We start from the raw sequence: 14,429 nt of genomic DNA on the forward strand, positions 1-14,429 counted from the left end.
TGTGACACTGATGAAATTAATTTAAGGTATGCATTAATATCATTAATTGCATCGTCAGTCATTTTGCTCTGTCTGCATGCATTTTATACAATAATTGGATCACATTCAAAATCAACAGATTCTCAATATCAATATCAAACAAAAATGCCCCATTAACTTTCCATTTAGATACATGGATCTCATTATTAGCAGACACTGTAAATGGAGAGAATCAGAAGAAACAATACCTGCAGTACTTCATTGTAAGCTTACAGACAGAAGAAGAACGCCACGTGAGATTTCATTAAGGCTCACAAAACTAAAGGTGTGTCAACAGTCAAATCACAGAATATTTTCTTGCAAGCAAATGATTAATCTATCAGTAATAAAAGCATATTGCACCCTTGCGTAGAAAACTTACAGGGCATTGCTGGCGCTCTCCTGAGGACTTGCCAAAGAAAACATCCCCTCGTATCTCCCAATAGGCAGGCTGGAGTGTTTGCAGCCTAAAGTTATATCAGCCCCTGCAGCAGCCTGGTTGCTCATACAGGAGTCCTCTGAGCAGAAACTCCCATGGCGGGAGATTTGGAACTTCTGAGCTTCCTGAAGGATCCGACAGGATGGTTGACCGTGGTGAGAGCAGGATGACGGGGAGCGAACCCGCTGCTCTGGAGGAGTAGACAACTCAGCAGTCGCTACTCTTGTGGTGCACGAGTCCTGGCTCACCGACCTCGCTCCAAGACCTCGTCCCCACGGAAACCACTGACATCCGACAGTGTGGGACTGAGACAGGGCAGCGGCATCTCTCTCACTCCTAGCTCTGGACATCTGTCTCCTCCTCGTCTCTCTTTCAGTTCTCCTTGCTGACCTATTTTTAAATGATAAAAAGGCACCAGGAAGTGTCAGAATCTATTGTTTATTCTTCTTCTCGAGACATAGACTTACATAAGAGGACATCAAGCCTTTGTAGGGTTCCCTAACTTCTACAATCCAACTAACTCACTGATGGGCCAGTCAGTAATAATAATATAAACTCATGTTTTGGTTTGTTCCTGCAAACAGAACTTTTAAGTAAAATTAAAATTTAGGATATCTCGACTGTTCAATTTGATGGTATGGCAAACACAGAAAAGACAGGGAGTCTTTCACTGTTTGGAAATCACTGGCCACCAACTACTCTGTGTACTAATAAAGTGAATTGAATTTAAAAAAAGTTTACCTCTGAGGTGACTGTGGAGTGACCTTTGACCCCTGGCTGGTTCCAGTGTCACTGTGATCTTCAGGTTTGACACTGACGTTACAGCAGGCTACAGTTGTTGAATTCGAGCTGTTGCTGCCCAGGATGGGCCTTCTCTTTCCTAAATCCACCGCTGCTGTTATGATGCCCTCCCACTGCGGGTGTCGAGGCCCGGGCGTTGATTGTACAACCAGACTCTGGCCACCAGGGGACAGAGTTTGGACATTAGTGCTCACCACATCAACATAATGATGTTCACACCAGCTGCCAGAATCTGGTTGTTGGTGAAAAAGCTCATTCACAACCTGAACCCTCTCCTGAAGCTGCTGCCTGGCCTCTTGGCATTTGAGCCAGGCTATATTCCAGACCCGCATCCCCCTGGAGCCCTGCAGGGAGCTGGCCTCGGCCTTCACCTCCTGAAATCTCTCTGGGCTGAACTGTAGGAATCTGTCTTGGAAAGTCTGCAGGGTAGAGCCTTCATTTCCTGACAGTAAAACACTTGCAGTTGTTGGGCCTGAGCCATGTGCTGCGTGGTTATTAGATGGGCAAAAGGATGAAGAGCTCAGTGCGGATTTCAGGTTTTGGTGTTGTGTTGGCTGACTGTTAGTTGTTTGTGTTGTAGTTTCATCATGGCCTTGCATTGTGTGATTTCTGGAGTAACTCTGGCCCAGGTACTCGATGCATTCACTTGCAAGAACTGTAGCCTGTTTGGAGATATTGTGTTATTGTACATATAGACAAACGTGCATGTTCCTATTATCCTTTTTAATAACATGCTACCCTATTAAAGTGGAATTGGTGTGACTCAACAAAAAGGCTGCATTAAATTCTAAAAGTAGAATACGTTTCATTCTCAACTTGTATCTGACTGATTGTCCACCAACCTGCTCGCAAAAATCGCACACGTTGACCATGATCTGCAGCTCTCTTCCACAAGCCTCAGCCCTGCAGAGACAGTCCTCCAGGCTTGTCTTGAAGGTGCAGACTAGAGTCCAAAAGGCCTCTGTCTCTGTGTAGGAGAGTCCGCTCTGCTGGAGTCGATCTGCCTCTGACACTAATGTCATGGCATGCTGCCTTCGGTCCTGGAGAAGAAGTGTGAGAGAGATTCAGACAAGCTGACTGGCAAGGGAGACACAAACACAGAGTCGGAAATGAGAGCTGCAAGAAAACATAGACTCACGTTTGCTTCAATAAGAAAACCGGTAAAGCTGTTGAGGATCTGCTCCATTCTGTCTCCAGAGTCATCCACTGATGCAGCCTCCAGCAGGTGTCGCTCTCCCTCTACATTAAACCACTGTTGCATCTACAGGAATGGAAGATGGCTTACATGGTTAATCATTATCATTAGATCCCTGAGTTAAGGGACAGTAATGTCCATTTATAGCTCTTTTGGCCCATTACTGCAAATACCAAACCTAATGTATTTTAAAAGTAAGTAGCATTGATCTTAACATCAGTAGGCAGATTTGCTGGTAACCTGCATGAAGTGTCCCTCAATCTCTCTAAGTTGTAGCAGATACTCCAGGTGTTCCAGCGATATGTTGGACCTCTGCACGAGGACATGAGCCTTCTCCTCCACGTGGTTGTACAAGCTAGTCACAGAGTCCACTGCGTCACTGCAAGTGGGGAAAAGACCGATCACAGGCTTAAAACAATTAGTAATACGATAACATGAACAATGGGTACTCTGGAAGAAGGGTTCAAACAGAGGACAAAGCATATACATTCCTAGGTCTGCAGGGAAAAATGGCTTAACTTCTTCAACTTTTGCTTTTCAGGTTTCACACAAACTCAGGCATTGAGCGTTAAATATTACAATCTTAATGTTGTGTGCTCCTCAGTGATGCAATTATCTGCAACTGTAATATTTAAGATCTGTAAAAAGCTGACATTGCTATATAAAATAACAACCCCGAGGTTTGTTGCAGTTTCACAATTTAACGTTTCACGTTTAACATATTAACATGGAGTGGTTGTTGTTACAAATATGTTAAGTCTACTGTATAATTTACTTTGAACATATGTCAGGTCATGTAAAGAAGACTGCAGAGGCAATACCTGGGCACTTGTGTACACGTAAATATAGTGTAGCATTTGAGAGTAGGAGCTTGTGTTTACCTAAGGTCCTCGCAATGGGGGTACTTGAGGTCACTCTCCTTCCTCAGCCTCGCAAGGATTGCCCCGCCCTCTCTTTGAAGGCTGACCAATCGGCTGTCCTCCAGTACATCCCTCATCAGAGTCCTCTGGTCCATCATGCACTGTTGTACAGTCTTTATGACAAACAGACATTTTAAGGATTAGTAAGTGATTAATAGTAACTCCTTTTCATTAATGTGACTCTTGTATTCATAACACACTTTAAATTATGACAGAGTACATTCATATGTCATAACCCCAGCATTCAAGACCCAAATAATAACAGCAGAAAGTAGTAAATGGAAAGAAATAAAGTACCTGCACATTGTCGGTCCTGTGGGGCTCCTCTAACTTACTGATGGCTCTCAGTAGGAGGCTGGACGCCTCGTAAAGATCAGACACAAATGGAAAGAGTTTCTAGAGGATGAGAGAAACTGACACGTAAATCATGAACTGTGGAGATGTGTATGACCTTATTAGAGAGATGAGAGGCAGAGGAAAGCAGATCGACTTGTAGTGCATTGACTGAGACTGTCTCACCTGGTGCAGCTCCATCCAGTCACAGTGGCTGTGAGACAGTGTGCCGTCCAGGCGGGAGCTCAGCTGACTCACCTCCACCAGCTTAAACAAGGCTTTCATCGATGTCATCACTTCAGTCTGCTTTAAGGAAACAAGTTTATGATTAAATAAGTTAAACTTTTTTCTGCAGGGATTTTTTTGTTAACTAACTTCAAAAATTCATTATTTTATTTCATTTAATGCTGCTTCTGTGCTGAAATAAAGTGGAACGTTAAAGTTGCATGGAGTAACTTTATCTTAGACTACAACACCATAACAACAAAGTGTACAACAAAGTGACCATGTGAGGCTGTCTTGGTTGTTTATCAATAACCATGTCTAAATTATTATGTTGCTATTTTTTACATATTAATTGCAATAATGTTTGATAGGAAAAACTGAAGCCCTGATGTGGGTCATTGCGATGATGGATGGTTGATGTTGAGATACTTGACTTGACAAGTGACTCTCTGTCCTGCAGAGGGCACTAGATGAAACTGTAATATATACATGGTATTCTTAGTGAAGAAGAAAGTGATGAACTGACTGAAACAGCACACATCGCCATCCCAAGCATTGGTAAAGACACATTTTAAGTAAGGAACCAAACAGAGGTGTTTTGTGCATTGTCATGTATGCAGTGTCATGTAGGCAGTGTCACACAGTGTCATGTCATAAAGACTGTAAAGAGAGAAAAAGCAGACCTGGATCCCGGGACAGCGCTCTGGTCGACGGCTGCTGTCCTTGTCCACCAGCAGCACAAAACTGTTTACGGCCTCGGGAGTCTGCTCCTGCAACAGTGTAACACTTCCTAAGTCTTATTTAACTACATTCACACAACTTTGATATTTTGATCAAAGTTTTTTTTATATCCTTTCCATAAAGCAAGAGAAATTGTATGACCCTTTCTAGGTCTAACTGAATTATTCAGTCCTTATATTATATATAAAATATATTTGACAACATATTGTTCCTTTGATCCAAAAGAGTGAAGGGAAAAACATTTTTGTCACACAACACAAATGTACTCAATAAACCAGAGGCTGTCTGGATTTGTCTGTGCTGAGGGGCTGATACATTATTTAGCAACATTTCACTCAATATTCATTGTCTGTAAACAGCAAAGCTCCACAGCTCTCCAGCCAGGAAAGCAAAACAAACCACAGACCACCTGCTGTGGTCAGATGTGAAATACAGTAGCTTGTGGCGTCTTACCTGAAGTGTCATCAAGGCCTTATAGAGCTGCGGTGGAGGATTTGTCTTCCTTGCATCGAAAATGAGAGTCATCCCAGCTTCTCTGACTTCTCTCCTGGATACAGATAAAAGCATATTAGCACACAGCATTGTTTCAAACCTGGTTAATTCATATTGTTCTTGATTCATTCATTCATTTACTGGCACACAGATGTAACCTGGTGATAGAGTGGTAGTAGAGCAGCATCTTGAAGAGCTCCTGGCTTGTTACAGCTGATCTCCATCCCTGGTGGTCTGCATAGAGCTCAACTATTGCCCTGCCTGTCCGGTCTCTGCCGCCTAAAGGGGTTGGAGAGAGAAAAAATCTGTCAAACTATTAACTGAAATAGTTATTATGATTGTTTTGAAATAGAGTTTGGCGAAATAGAGTTTAAAGTTTTTCCCATAGTGAAGAAGAGCAAAAGGCTCCTGATCTCAACAAGTGAATTGCATGATATGAGCAAATGAAAGCAAATGATACTGACCAAAAAGGTACAAGAAAAATAAACAGCATAAAAAGAGATAACGAGAGGTACAGAAAGAGGAAGTGAACCTAAATTATTTTTCCTGCATTTTGAAAAAAAACGAAAACATTTTCAAGATGTGAAAAAAGATACTTAAAAAGCCACAATTTACCTGATTGAATGTAAAACAATATCCATCATAACTGTATTAGACTACTATCCTCTCATACATGTCATATAAAATTATAACAAACATTCTTATTTTATCTAACGACTCATTTTATACCTCTATTATGTAATTTGATTTGTATAAGTTGCCCTTTTAAGCACTGTGAAGAACTTATTATATTTTAGAAAGGTTGCCAAACAATTCATTTAAATTACTTATTGTTTTATTTTTTGTGTCCCATTTTAACTAACCCGTGAGAGAAGCTATGCCTAAATAGAGGGGGTGGGCCCTGGGGTCTGGGGATCCCAGGGGAAGGTGGTCAGGTCTGGGACGAGCTGAGGCCGGCTGGGAGATCTTTGGCATCTCTACTGCTAACAGTGGATCTATCTGTGATGGGTTCTTTGTCTGATGGCCATTTCTACTGGTTATGGTCGTACAGCCATGCTCAGCACCATCTGTAAGAAGTAGACATATATTGTTACAGGGAATTTGATGTTTTCTATTGGCAAACAATAATGACTGAGCCTAAAACAAAACAAACAAACAAAATATTAAAACTGATAAAGAATGTTACTTTGTACCTGCAATGATCTTGTTCCTCCTGTTGATCTTGGGTGAAACCAGTCGAAAGGCTGTGCTGTTTTTGCATTTCACCACATGCAGCTGAGGAATCTCTGCACAGAAATCAGTATTTTCTCTTCTCCGAACATTTTGACCTTCAACAATGACCAGCTCACACTTCTCTGAAGTGTCCACCACAGCTGTGGAGAGGGATGAACATCTTCCATCTGACATAGATTCCCATCTGTTCTGTGGTGTAGATTTAGACATAGAAAGGTTTGGACTCACTCCCGTGGAATTGGTTCTGCTTTGAAGCCTTTTGTGAGGTTTGAGGGTCGTGTCTGAAATTTGACCTGGAACACCTGACAATGTGTGGTGTTTAGAGATCACATCTGACTGTTGAGGATCATTTGAGCCTGTTGCTAAGTTTGCCCCTTTCATGTTGGGAAAATTACCATAATTTTTGGCAGAATATGTGTCCCTTGGCTCTCGTAATGGCAGAGTAGTCTGTTCATGTCGCCCATCAAATTTTAAAATATAGTTTTCTCTGTAGTCCATACAGGGGGCAGTGTTTGTATCTCCTAGTTTCCAATATGGAACATTGTACTTTTCTCCTGACTCCTTACATATGGCTCCACTGACAGAGGAGGGACACGGGTCTTGAATCCCAGGATCAAACCACATAGCTTGAACATTACACCACGGATCCCCTGTTTCAGTCTCTGGTAGCCTCTGTCTATCATCACACTGTGAAAAATCACCATCCTCCTCCATCACAGCTAACATATTCCCCCTCTCTTGCTCCTGTCCAAAGGCGACAGGGTTTTTTATAGCAGCCTGGTAGGAATCCCTGTACCGGCACCTCAGCTCTTGAGCTCTGGAAACCTTCCCTCCTTGTCTTCTCCTCATGCATGGGGTACAGGGTTTCTCTGAGAACCGGACAGTGCGGACACACTGAGAAGTTTCCAGAGAATCAGGTTGAGGGTGATGGGAATGGTGGAGAGCGGATGGAGGTCCCGATTCTGTGGCTGTGTTGGGCTTTAATGATACAGGCTCTGGTCTATAATGACTTTGTGTTTGTGATTCTGTGGGTAACTTCACATGTGCTTGTGACTGTGCTTGAGGTGGTATCTGTGTTTTAAGCGGTCTTTGTGTCTGTTTGTACAACTGCATTTTTGCTTGTGGTTGCATATGTGCTTGTCTGTGTGGAAATCTGTGCATTTGTGGTGGAATTTGTGCGTTTGATTGCATTGTCACTTCTAATTTCTGTTTTTCTTCTTTTACTATTTGAGCTTTACTAAAAAGCATAGTTGCCTGTATAATATCAATATATTCCCCTTCTGCAGGAACTTGCCCTGCTGGTCCACTTCTGCTTCTATTTGTAATGTTTGTATCTTTAATTTTATCTTCACCTTTGTACGTGTTTGCATCTACACTTGCAGGGGTGCATGTACCTGAAGCAATGCTGGTTTTTGAAGCTGTATTTGGATCTCTTTCAGTTAAGCAGCTGTCCTGTGTGTTAGGGGACAACCAGCCAATAGGCTTTGGCTCTGTTTCAGTCTCTTTGACCAGCCTGGATGAAGAAGCAGCCCTAGAATCCACCAGGCAGAGAGAAACAGCAATGCCGTGCTTCGCGGGACATATTCTTGTCTCCACAGAGAAGGCTGAGGGATGTGATAAAGAAGTTACAGGATAACGCTCTGGTGCTGATTCATTTGAAGGAGAAAGAGGAAATGAACAATTAGATAAAGAATCGTGAGGATGAGGAACATGTGGAGGAAGAGGAAGCAGAGGTGCTAAAGGAGGATGTGAAGGAGGAGGCGCAGAGGCCATACTACTTCCAGCACACAGTGGCACATCCACAAAATCAGGTACGGCCACCCGTTCCCATGGTATCCTCACCACACCCTGCTCGGTGGAGAGCAGGCATTGGCTGAGAGGCGTTCCATGGCGGCCGCAGTTGATCTCCTCTAACCAGTTACGACTGAATATACAAGGATAAGAAGTTTCAGGGATTGGGGTCTCCTCAACTAACTCAAGTATAAGCCCCTCCTCCTCTAGGAGACTGCAGACCACGATGCGAGCTGATTGGTCACAAAATGGGGCCACCTGGAGGTAAAAGTCGCCAGGCTGAAGATGCAGGGGGTCGATGGGAGCGAGGTGGACAACAACTTGGTCACGCAAACACAGAGGCCAGCCCTCACAGAGGAAAAGAACATCAGAGTACGGAGCCTGAAAGGAAAGGAAAATGACAGTATGAGGTTATAGAAATTATAATATATCAGCTTTTTGGTATGTTTTTATTGTAATATTAGGGCTAGCAGTTTTGTTCTTTATTAACAAATGTAGGGAATGAATGTCTCTTTAGACCCACATAGGCTGTAGAGAAGAAGACGGTGACTTACACATGCAGCCTGCTGCACCGTGTCTAAAATGTGTTTAGCTGGGACCAAAAAGTCCAGCAGGCATCGGAGGGCATCTCCCTGATAACGACTTTCAATGATTTGGAAAAGCTGGCTGAGGAGGGTGAGGGCAGTGGCCTCGAAGGGCGGATACAGCACCGACAGCAGGTTCTGGATCGAGCCCTCCAAAGAATTAAGGCTCTGAAAACAAGATAGAAAAAGAGGTGGTCCCAATCAATGTGTTCAAATTAAAACATCACACCAGTGATTCCAGGAATCCCATGTGTAGTAATTTAACTTTCGAAAAATCATTGGGACATAAACTCTGCTGTCCTTTCGCCTATACACGTTTAACTCCTCAGCAATGGAAGTAGATGATATACACCTGCCACCACTGACAGACAATGATGCACTTTTGTAATCTACAGTTTTAGATTGAAATGTTTATGCTGAATCACTACTTGGTCTGCAACAAAGAGATAATCTGAGTATTCTTTACTTAAACTATAACTAAACATTAATTACTATCAGAAAATTGTCAAAATTGCCTACTACAATTCCCAGAAGACCAAAGAGAAGTCTTTAGATTGTTATTTTTGACTAACATTGTTAAAATCTTGAGATAATTGTAGAGAAAATTATCCCATTTGAGAAGCAGGACCAACAGTTGTTTGGCATTTTTACATAATAAGTTACTCATAAATGATTAATATTGTTGCTTACTATTTTGCGATAGCCTGTAGCTACCAAATCAACAGCAACCATTTATATGGATGATTCAGGTTTATTCCCCTGTAATGTACAGCCACTCAGAGTCAGTCACTTTCATCTCAATGGTGGCTAACAGTAAATTACACAGGCCTTGTCCTTAACCTCGTGACCTGAGTGAATAGCTACACAAACACTCTGTGCTCGTCATTAAACATATAGTCAGGCGGCCTGCCAGCAAACATCCAAGTAAACACAGTGTGTAATTACTGGTCTCAAGGCTAGCTAGCCTTCTGGTTTATGGTTTCACATTCCCTTTGACCTGAGCTCAGGGCCCGCTACCCACATTTAGGCCCTGCTTTATTTAGCACAGCAAAGGCCACGGCAGCAGACCTCGGGGTTAATGTATATACATGTATGGATGAGGCTCTGTGGGGAGATCTATGTATCCGGAAGGATGTTTGAATATGGACGCATAGCATTCATGTTGCTGCGCTTATTTTTCTCCAGGCATGTGCTTGGTCTCATTTATCGTATGAGACTACATTAATGCCAGTGAAGGAACAAAGCATTTATTTATTGGGAATTAAAAAAAAAAAAATGCCTCTCTGGTGAAGAGATACATTTCTGGATAAATATATGTTAGTCAAAATCATTCCACTGAACCCCAGGGTTCCCAGCTGTGGTGATGAAGAAAGACAGACATGGACATAGGGGGATAAAAACAGAGAAGGGTGTGTTAGGGTGTGATGAATTACGTCCCCTCTGACAAACACTGGCTCTTTGCCTGTCCAGCTCTGCTATCTGCTGCACATCTCTGTCTCTGCACCTTTAAAAAGGAAAAATGTTGACTCACAGGATCTGCACTTTATAAGAAAGGGACTTTCTCAATTAGTTCTCTTTTTTTGAGTATGTTCTTTAAATTAACCCATTTCTGCCTGTTTTTCTCTGAAGCGACATTGGTCATCCACACACTCTGTCTCATCCTCTTACATTCTGATCTGAAAAGGCTGGACTCTCAGCCAGGCCGCAGCCCCCACAGCCCCTGGAACAACACAATGACTCAGAGCGTTCTGGTCAGTCCCGCCACGTCCCGCTGGGCCAAAACACAGTGATGGTCATCGTAATAACATGTAGGAGAGGAAGGAGGAGGACAGTCATGGAAGCATTGGTGGTTGTCAAATAAGAGCATGATGAGGATGGTGGCAGGCCCAGAAGCGCACTATGTAATGTAAGAACATTTTGGTTCATTGCTCATTAAATTTGAATTAAATGCTTTCCCATCCTGAAGACATGAGCGGCTGCCTCATCAACTCTTAAATAATGTCAGTGAGTATTTTCTTAGTCATCTGTGAGGGAGGTCTGGGATCTTGGCAAAGGGAAGCTTAGAAATAGCAGGAATGAAAATGAATGTGACCTTAAGAAGAGAACTAAATAGTGATGTTGGGTTGGGTCTTCTGGCAACAGAAATGAATAGACATGCAAAGGACAGAAAGACTTTGGAGTACTAACATAATAGAGATTACAAAATGAGAGTGAAATATTACCTAAGAGTGTTTTTACTGCAGGTAATATGAGTCAGACGTAAGAATAACTCATGTATTCATGTATCAAGAATACATGTAAGGGCGGCATAAATGCTGCGTTGAGTGTTTGATTTGATTTTAAAGGGGCTATAGCCTATGTAAGATTTTACATATATTCATCAATCAAATAATTTTTATTGCCAATGTGTGAAGGGATAATAGAGGAACTGATAAATTGTGACCTTCCCAACTTCCTCCATTGGCCCTAACAACCTGTGGGCTGATTTTTATGTAAAGCAATCGGGACGGTTTTTCTGCGAAACAAGAGGATGTGACGTATCTCTGCTGAGAGCTCATTTTACGCCACTGCAGTCAACAGTGTGCAACACGAGACAACGCAAGCTGTGAAATGGAGAGGGATAATGCCAACCAACGACCGGCACCCACAACAACACCAGCACAAACTACACACAAGAATAAAAACAAAAGTCTGACCAAACAGGAATGTGACCAACGTCAGGGGGAAAACTAGAGTCAACATCGACATGGCATGTGAATCATGGAGACGTTCGATTGCTTTTGGGGATCAAAACAGTCCCACAACTTATTGTTGTCATAGAAACAAAACTGTGCTTCATCCCAACTCTTTCTAGCCCTGCCTGGCTCATGTTCGCCAATGCTTGTGATGATTTGCTGGTTTGCCAGCGTAATTTACCGTTTGGTTACGAAGCATAATGTAGGAGTAATGCAGTGTATTTATGCTCGTTCATGCGTGCGAGTGTCCACACGAGCGTGTACAAGAAGGTTGACTGCAGTTCCCTCAACAGCTGACCGTGTTGCTAGGAATGAGGATTTTCTTAAAGTTACATATAGCACCTTTAAATTTACATGTTTATTTATCTGTCCGTCACCAGTATGCTGTGCATGAGTGGGCTGTATGGACCTGTCCTTCTTCCCCAGCCAGCATACTGTTGCTGTAGATTCACACTGCTCTATATAAACACTCTCACTGAAATAAACGACGATGCTCACATTACTGTGGATAAGATGTCCCAGTGCGGGAGCTGAGGACAGTTTGAATATCTCTGTCCAGTATCATTATGAAACAGAAATAGTCTTTGCACATTCCTTGTGTCAAGCAAGTTCCTGCCTTTACAAGAACAAGATATTTCACAATGAAAAAATAAAAGCATGCATGGTGAGCCATTTCTCTCAACCAGGAGGAGCCCAAATGGGTCATTATGGCACGTAAAGGTTTTCCAAAATCATATATTTATTCATTTAAATCCTGGTAAAACATGTTGACAAACTACTTCATGGCATGAAGGAAGACGTTTATAATGGTTTCATGGGAAAGAAACAGAAAGTGTTTTGAAGAGTTCAGAAATAGAAAACCAAAAACTGGAAAAATATTTAAAGTATTTGGTTCCTCAAAAGCAGTTTTCATGACAGCTCCTGTAAACTAACATCAATAGCTACATTTATTTTATCTTTTCTAATTATAATTTATATAAAAACTGGCCATCCCCTTAGTTTATGAGTCTAAGTATCCTTGCAAATATTCAGTTTGCGTGTTATTATGTAGCAAAGATGCCTGAGAAATATGTGAAGCATAATAAGCAAAAGTGATGTGATTTGGCCAAACTTCAAAGGCTCAGACACTGATACGCCCGTAAATAAGCATGACAAGAATCCATTTCCGGTGTTTACATCTGTGGTTTTTCATCTTTAAAAAAACAGAGATGATATACACAGATTCCTCACTGGATTTCACAAACTATTAAAACGATTTTCCTGTTGCCAACACAAAGCGGAGGGACAGATGTGACATGGATTTATGTACAGCAAGGATTCATTTGAACAACCTCTGCAAGTGTTATGCACTACTTTTATTAACTACTGTCTTGAATGACAAAATGGTTACACTGACAACTTTGTTCAGCTAATCCTTCAAATGGACATGAAAATGACCTGAACATGAGATATAATATGAGACAGTTGTGAAAACTGTTCTTCATAAAAGATATATATTTGTTAAAATGTCATTGTTTACCACTTACGATTAAAATCTAGTTAGGCCTATTGATTGGAGGAGATTTTCCTATGAATTACTAATGTCTTGATCCATAAGCTGAAGTTATCTTCACATTGAGGTTTCATCTTTGTGTTCTCCTGCTCTGCCTCATTAGAGGACAAATAATGGGAGGTATGAAAGCTCCATGATGTGGCTTTAACAGACTGGAACATTTATCTATACCGATGGATCATTTTCAGATGCTGAGTCATTGAGGAGTCAAGGTCAGGACGTTTGACCTAATGAATGCAAGGAGAAGGCCCAATTTCTATAATAACATTAAAGCTACACTATAATTCTAATGAGTTTACATGAACATAAAGATTTATATGAGGTTTCTAGCCTCACACTTGTGTAGCAAGCCTCCACCTCAAGTCTCAGAAACCAATTATTGTTTGTTTATTGTTTATTATAGGGAATTCATACTCAAATGTCAGATACAGATTTATTTTAGTCACTGCTATTCCAGAAAACTAGTCTGGTCTTTATTTTCCCACTTGATTAATACTATAGTTGACTAGAAAAGTTACCTTGTTACATATTCCTTTGTCTCTCTTGTTTTAAAATGTGTGGGATGAAAGACACAACTAACAAAATCATCATAGAGAGTTGTCTTGCATCTGAAGTGATGAACCTCTGTTCTCGACCAGCTGATCGATTTTGCCATTCACTGAAATGACTGTGACAACCAACCATGAGCAGGAAACATAGATAGTGATAGATAATCTGAACTATTTTGTAAAGTGGAGGAAATCCAATTATGCTGAAAACGGATTAGTGACTACCAGGTTGTGTAGTGACAAACCATAGAACAATGAATAGCGCATTGTAGTGCCTCACACCAGCGTGGTGGTGACTAGTCTCCTTGTTTAAACAGACAGATGCCTCTGTGAGTTAAGATTCTTTAATAGTGAAGAAGCAACATGTCACGTCATGTTTTTCCATCAGTTGTGAATGACATACAGATCCGTAAATCAACTACAAGCTTTATTTCAAGCAACTGTATTGACGAACTTAAAATTTCATTGGTTCATCTCCAGGGGTTAATTCTTCAATGTTGGTGCTAGTTTATGGGCTCCCTGGAGTTAATAGTGGCTGCTTTATACAGGAGCCCAAAGATTAGAGATGACACACCATATCAGATCTTTTCATCCATTAATTATCTGTTCCGCTTATCCTGTTGTCAGCTGTCATTCGCGAGAGGCGGGTTACACTCTGGACTGATCGCTAGTCAATCACAGGGCTGACACGTATAGAGACAGACAACCTTTCAAGCTCACAGTCATCCCTACAGGCAATTCAGAGTCACCATGAACCTAACAGGCATGTGAGAGGAAGCCGGAGTACCCGGAGGGAACCCACACATGATCATGCAAACTCCA

General features: G+C 41.7%; 1 protein-coding gene across 1 annotated transcript in view; it reads right to left on the reverse strand.

Annotated features, from left to right (window-relative positions):
* Positions 1–14,429, reverse strand: part of LOC138589231 (pleckstrin homology domain-containing family G member 4B-like) — a 36,992-nt gene that overhangs the window by 7,437 nt on the left and 15,126 nt on the right. The window contains exons 2-19 of the mRNA XM_069659430.1: positions 10,441–10,492; positions 8,743–8,940; positions 8,110–8,569; positions 7,792–8,010; positions 6,964–7,266; positions 6,358–6,537; positions 6,028–6,231; positions 5,323–5,443; positions 5,126–5,219; positions 4,615–4,701; positions 3,893–4,009; positions 3,671–3,769; positions 3,335–3,486; positions 2,694–2,832; positions 2,397–2,519; positions 2,101–2,298; positions 1,348–1,920; positions 401–741 (exon numbers count right to left, since the gene is read on the reverse strand). Of these exons, the coding sequence (XP_069515531.1) occupies positions 401–741; positions 1,348–1,920; positions 2,101–2,298; positions 2,397–2,519; positions 2,694–2,832; positions 3,335–3,486; positions 3,671–3,769; positions 3,893–4,009; positions 4,615–4,701; positions 5,126–5,219; positions 5,323–5,443; positions 6,028–6,231; positions 6,358–6,537; positions 6,964–7,266; positions 7,792–8,010; positions 8,110–8,569; positions 8,743–8,940; positions 10,441–10,492 (3,660 nt within the window). The remainder of the gene's footprint in view (positions 1–400; positions 742–1,347; positions 1,921–2,100; positions 2,299–2,396; positions 2,520–2,693; positions 2,833–3,334; positions 3,487–3,670; positions 3,770–3,892; positions 4,010–4,614; positions 4,702–5,125; positions 5,220–5,322; positions 5,444–6,027; positions 6,232–6,357; positions 6,538–6,963; positions 7,267–7,791; positions 8,011–8,109; positions 8,570–8,742; positions 8,941–10,440; positions 10,493–14,429) is intronic.

The sequence above is a fragment of the Semicossyphus pulcher genome, unplaced genomic scaffold (genome assembly GCF_022749685.1).
Source record: "Semicossyphus pulcher isolate SPU_LCO1_2020_fin unplaced genomic scaffold, fSemPul1.0.p SCAF_13, whole genome shotgun sequence".
Taxonomy (NCBI): domain Eukaryota; kingdom Metazoa; phylum Chordata; class Actinopteri; order Labriformes; family Labridae; genus Semicossyphus; species Semicossyphus pulcher.